The sequence below is a fragment of the Macrobrachium rosenbergii genome, chromosome 53 (genome assembly GCF_040412425.1).
Source record: "Macrobrachium rosenbergii isolate ZJJX-2024 chromosome 53, ASM4041242v1, whole genome shotgun sequence".
In the NCBI taxonomy this organism is placed as follows: domain Eukaryota; kingdom Metazoa; phylum Arthropoda; class Malacostraca; order Decapoda; family Palaemonidae; genus Macrobrachium; species Macrobrachium rosenbergii.
Window position 1 is genome coordinate 41,591,952 of NC_089793.1, and position 6,357 is coordinate 41,598,308.

Consider the following 6,357-nt stretch of genomic DNA (forward strand, 5'->3'; position numbering starts at 1 on the left):
CATACGTGACCTCCTGTTCTTCCTTTCCTGCATATTTTGTTGTTGTCACTTTCACGCGCGTGTTCAAATTTCTCCGTTTCTCTTTCTTGTCTACAGCGATGCTGGTACCCATTTGCAGCTGGGTGGACTGGTTGGCGGTAGGTTGGGATGATCCACGGACTGGACAAATGCCAACAGAGCACTACACCACTATCCACGCTCCCACTTTGACCACGGTGTACACCTTGCAAAGGTGTGAGTTATGCCCGCCACTTCCCTACGCCATAGTGTACAGTATGTGTTTTAGTTTGTGGTGTATGTGAACGTGCACAAACATAACATGCAATATAAAGATGTACACATTCATAAAGGCTTCCAGTTACGGTATTTATCTCATGGCACTGTTCAAGAGCAGTGCACTTTGGCTTCTATACAATAATAGGCCGAGTATTGTTCATAGAAGCTTAGTTATCAAACTTGTTTCAGCTTCAAAAATATTCTCAAGGTATTGTTATTTTTATTATTAAAAGTTGTCTGACTTGTTTCAACATTAAAAACATTCCACTGTTGCTTCTTGTTCTGTTTTAGTTTTCATGTGAAGGCTTTGTTTGGTCTTTCCTCGATCTCTTTCTCTAAGGACACGAAAGGGTGGATGCTGTATATATATATATGTAAATTATATATATATATATATATATATATATATATATATATATATATATATATATATATATATATATATATATATATATATGTGTGTGTGTGTGTGTGTGTGTGTGTTATTGTAATAGCCACAATGCCTTCTTAACTTCTCGAATTCTTCACACTTTTTGGATACGCTTGTCACTATAAAGCCTTAGAACCAAATGCAAAAAATATAAAGTAAATCTGATGTCCGGTAGCGGGAATCAAACCCGTATCCAATGTATCTGGTGAAAAGTGGCCAGCAGATTATAGATTATATATATATATATATATATATATATATATATATATATATATATATATATATATATATATATATATATATATATATATATAATACCTTAAGGCAGAATGGTGCCCAGAGGGTGGTGGATCCTTTTATGGGAGGAAATGACCCCCGATTAACATATGAGCCTCCTCTCCTGAAGCCGGGGGAATCACACATTTTACTCTTATGGGATACCAGGAAAAGAAAATAATTGTATTCCCCCTGCTCTGCTTGGAGTGAAGGTCAGTGAATGGCAGTGATATTGCAAAAATTCAGAAAATGCATCAGATACTAAGTCATGAGGTTTTAGATGTGAGGGTGTGGTTACAAGAGAAGGAATACATGAAAGCTGTTTGTTAAAAAGAGAATACTGAATTGGTACTATGTTTGACAAACTTAACAGGCAATGCATGCAGGATGGATTAGCTGGATAGTGTCAGCAAGACTTTGAAAGCAGTTGTAAAAGTATAAAAGTCTTAGTAAGGGTAAGACTAAATGTGGCAAGAATAAAAGTTGCGATGTTGAGTGTATATATGATCCATGAATCAAAAAGTGATAGTGAAAGAGGTTATGAAAACATGTTTAGAAAGAGTCTTAATTACTGGAGATGTGTGATTTCCAAAGAAGAATAATTTGAAGTGCAATTAGGAAAGAGAAAATGGTAAGAACAAGAGCTTACTAGACTATGTGTTAATGCAGAATAGATGGAAGAGAAAATTGTTGGGCATCATGGTGAAAAAGCGGATGTCTGAAGATATATCTGATCACAATTTGTTGAAGCAAAAGTTATGGTAGATATGAGTTGGATAGGATTGGGTGAAAATGTGAATTGTGTATGGAATAAGGTGGGAAGAGTGTATAGGGAAGCACTGAGGTAAGGTTAATGTCCGGAGGTGAATGGAGTAGATAAGGGATATGTAAGATGAAAGTGATATAGAAAAAGAAAGAAGTAATACAAATAGAGGGATTAGATAAAAAACACCTTTGAAGAGAATAAAAGCTGTTATATAAGAAGATAAATGCAGAGATAAGGTTAATGAAGAAATGGATCCCAGAGGAAATGAGGGCAACAGAAGAGCTACTTTTTTTGTAAGTGAATGCAGACTTCATTGAGAATTTTTAGGATTCGTTGAGTGTGGAGGATACAGTAGAGGAAAAGCTGGCTGATGCAGGAGGGGAAAGCATTTATTTAAGTTTGATAATGCTTGTGGAAGTGAATGTTGAAGATGCATGGAGGGCTCAGAGGTTGCAGAATTGAACCATTTCAGGAGATGAGGGGATTACAAGTGAGATGCCAGGGAACAGTGCAGTGGTGAGAATATGATTTAGTGGCTGCCATAGTTTGAAAGGATGTATAAAAGGTAAAAGTGAGAGAATTGTAGGGGCATAAAGTTACTTAGTATACCAGGCAAAATGTATTGTAGGATTTTGATCGAAAAATTAAAACAGCTGACATGTGCTATTAGGGGACAGTGTAGGTTTAGAGAAAGGCAGGTGTGTGGATCAGGTTTTTTTTTATGAAATTGGTATATGAGAAGTTTGAATGTAAAAGGAAAACGCTCTATGTAAAATATATGTTCTTAATGATAGAATCAACAGAGAAAGAGTGAAGGGTGTTGAGAATCTATGGTATAGCAAGTAAGTTACTGAGACAGATTGAAAGTTTTTATGTAGGCAGTGAAGCATGTGTTAGAATATGTAGACAGGAGGGTGATTGGTTTGGCGTAAAAGTGGGCCCCAGACGGAGGTTTTTTCATCTTTGTAGCTTTTTAATATCATGAAGGATGGAGTGATGTGAGAAGTCAGAGAAGGGACAGTAGACATAGGTGCAAAGTCGTGGGATATGAAAACGAGTATTAAATGTTGGGAGGAATGGTTCCAACACAGTGCTGATTGGGGATGGGGAAGGGAAACTGCAGAAACTAGCAAAAGGGTTTTGATAGTTAAGAAAGATGGGAGTAAATGTGAGCATGAGTAAAAGGTTATGAGGTTAAAGGGAAATCAGGAAGAAGGAGCAGTGGATATTCATATGGATTGTGGAAGAAAAGAATTGGCTGATTTGTGTAAGTACTTTGGTATGAATACGATAGATGATGATATGATGAGGGAAGATAAGAGTCAAAGAGTAGGTGGATCAAGAAAGGCAATCACCATTTGGAAAAGGTTGGGAAGAGACTTGAATTGTATATAGAAACCGAATTGGGAAAGAACGAAGGCTTTATTGAGCTAATTCTCCTTTGCTGAAGGGAGGTGTGATGTTGAAAAATATGTATGAAAGAAAAAATAGTAGAAGCTGTTGACATAAACTACTGTATTTCCCTAGTATGTACAGTGTAGGAAGAGTTGATAAGGTTAAAACTGTGGAGGTATGCTGGAGTATACAGGTTAGCATAGATGAAAGGAAGGATCAAAGTATTTTGAGATAGTTCAGTCAGGTGGAAAGACTGGAAAATGACAGCTGATAGCATGTATAGTTCAGAAGTGTTAGGGGGATGAAGAAGAGGAAGGTGTACAAAGAGTTGAACAGATGGGGTGAGAGATATTGAAGCTGCTAATGTGGTGGAAGTGTTACTGCATAGGGGGTTCATCCACGATTCACCAGTTATAGTATGAATGTGGCAGTGACCGTTGGGTCATTTTTTCCTCTGGAACCATTCCCTTTTAGGGGTGTGTGTGTTATCTCTTAACTATCTCTGACGTTTTAATCTTTAATTTTCCATTTGGCACTATAGGTTATCTATTTTTGTTGTTTTCTTTCCCTGAAATTAATGCCAATATTGAAGAGTCTCATATACTGTAAATGAAATGAGGAAGTTTACAGATAAATAGAAATCCCCCCAGACCCCATTATGCACTCCTCTTCCTTCATAAGTGCTAACCACCTCCTACCTACTTCCTTTACCGCATGCTTCTTTCTCCCTACTTGTTTTGAGAATGACTGATGATCTTATGGAGGTTAAAAGCATCATCTTGACCCCAGGTCTGTAGTCCCGTATCCCTCTAACCTACCTAACCCCCTTCCTCCTATTTTCCTAAACCCTTTGCCTTACAGTCTCTCGAGTCTTAGCAACTTGTAAAGTTTTTATTGTCTGGTGGGTTTTTCTTTTCAGGCGTTCAGTATTTTTATTCTTGTATTTTCTTTCAAGTTTTTCGTTTTTCTTGGTAGGATTCTCTCTTCCCTTTAAGGGAAGCTCTGAGGGAAACTCGAAGTGCTTGCTTTCTCTCTTCCGGTTCGGGTTTGTTAAGCTTTGCTTTCAGTACATATCAGCCTCTGTGACCTTCGTTACTATGACACAAGTTTGGCGCAGCGTAAATTGTTAGTTCAGCATAGCCAAAGGCAGAAATTTTATTTCCTAGAATTTTGATTTTTATACGTACTTAGCCTCTTCCATAGATTCATACTCTCGACATCTTTTCTTCTTCTTCTTCTTCTTCTTCTTCTTCTTCTTCTTCTTCTTCTTCACTAGCATGTTTGGAGGAATTGCTGACATTCGATTCATCTTACTCTAGCATATGCTCGTGCTGGTGTGTATTTAAATTTCGGCCTCAGCACAGAAATATAAAAAATCCAGATCCGAGTCGCTTTACGATGGGTTTATTTTAATAGAGTTTCCCTCAATGAAAAGAATATCCATTCGTTCATACATTTCCCCAAACGGCCCGTGTTATGGTATAGTTAGTGGGATATTGTGAGGGTGGAATTTTGAGGTTTGAGGGTCAGATGATCAAGAAAGGCCCTGTTGAAAGGGTTTTTTGGGGACCGTCTCCGTTTCACGGCCACTTTGAATAAGGGATTTTTATGGGTTCGGGTCGGCTTTCTATTTTGAAATCAGATCTTCCTCACTTGTGTGAATGCTACGACGCCTCTAAGGATCATAACTGCGCGCTTCGCCGGGCCGAGATGAACTCTAGTGCTTCACGTTGGTGGTTTTATGACGGGGTTTTGGAGTGAGAGATACCTAAGTTAGCTATGGCTTTGGAATGTGCTGTTTTACACGTAGTCTTTTAATAATAATTATATTAACACATACTGTATTTCTGGCCTTGGCTAAATACAAGTAAAGGGTGCACATACAACTGAGACAATAAATATTAGGGTTAGCAACATTACAAGTAACAACGCCTGTGCTAAAAGCAACAGCAGTAATTTAATGATTATAACTGATATATAGACACTTACATATAATCAAGGGTGGTAATGGACTTCCTTGACGGTAGCGGATAGAAATCGTGAAGAAATTGGAGCACTAATGAAGGCAGACAATGCAAGGGAGTCAAAAAGAAATTAATTAGGAAAAAATTTTGAAATTGCTAACATTTTCGGTGACGTCACGTCATCGAAGCCATAAAAACTAAAAAATATTCCTCACCCTTAATGGTTAAATGTTCCTCTTCCCAGTATTTACATGTAACAGAACTGACATAAAATTAAACAGCCTAAGGAGTCTGAGAACAGTAGCATCATCAATCAAAAATTCAGACCAAAGGGACCCAATTCCTCCTTTACTTTTCCTCCTCCTCCTCCTCCTCTTTCTTTCTTTCCTTCTCCTGATTCTTCTCACCTTCATTCATCCCTTTCCTCTAAATCCCTTTCTCCTTCCAGCTCCTCTTCTTCGACCCTTCCCATTCCTTATTTTCCATGTTTCATTCCTTTCCCGCTACTTCCTTCCTTGTTCTCCTCCCACTTCCTCATTCTTCCTATTTTCCCACTTCATCTGCGCTCTTTCCTCTTTTTTCTCCTCTCTTCCTCTTCCATATTCCTCTTCATCACCCATCTCCGTCTCTACTAAACCCCTCCCCGTCCCCATTTCCCCTTTATTCTTCCCCAATAAAGCTTTCTTTCCGTTTGAGATCCATTAAGAAGCAGGGCGGCGGTGGTTATGGCTCCAATAAAGTGAGTTTAGAAAGGACCGTAATTTATCAATGATAGACTAACTAGGCTTAATTTAAAAAGGCCATAATTTACTAATGATAGACTTAATTGCCTTAATGAGGTTCTTGATGGCTGGTTAGAGCGTGATGAGGATAATCTTCGGGGGAAGGCTGTGTTGATGTACAATAGAGGAGGAGATTTATAAGAAAATTAATTGTTACAGAAGATAAGCTTCCTTCGGAGGAAGATATTACGAGAGATAAGTTTACACAGTGTGAGAGATAAATAATGTGCTGCATAAGTTTTATGCTGCCTGAGTTCTTCCGAGAGAGGATTTTTTTTCGTCGCGTGAAAGAAAGATTGTATGAAAGATGAGTTCCCACAGCCGTGATAATGACGTTTCTCATTGCTGGAGACTCATGGGTATCACAGCAAGGTCTGTTTAACTTCTCATTTTAACCTGGTCTTTTGAAGTCAGTCCAACAGAACTGTGTGGGATGTGGTGTTTTTTTTCCAAGAATCTAATTTATTC

The 6,357-nt window shown here is 38.2% G+C and overlaps 1 protein-coding gene across 1 annotated transcript in view; it reads right to left on the bottom strand.

The window, feature by feature from the left end:
- The window catches only part of LOC136834114 (uncharacterized), a 21,673-nt gene extending 15,946 nt beyond the window's left edge, over window positions 1-5,727 (bottom strand). Inside the window, exons 1-2 of the mRNA XM_067096372.1 lie at window positions 5,615-5,727; window positions 4,355-4,436 (exon numbers count right to left, since the gene is read on the bottom strand). Of these exons, the coding sequence (XP_066952473.1) occupies window positions 4,355-4,436; window positions 5,615-5,727 (195 nt within the window). The remainder of the gene's footprint in view (window positions 1-4,354; window positions 4,437-5,614) is intronic.
- Between the last annotated feature and the right edge of the window lie 630 nt (window positions 5,728-6,357).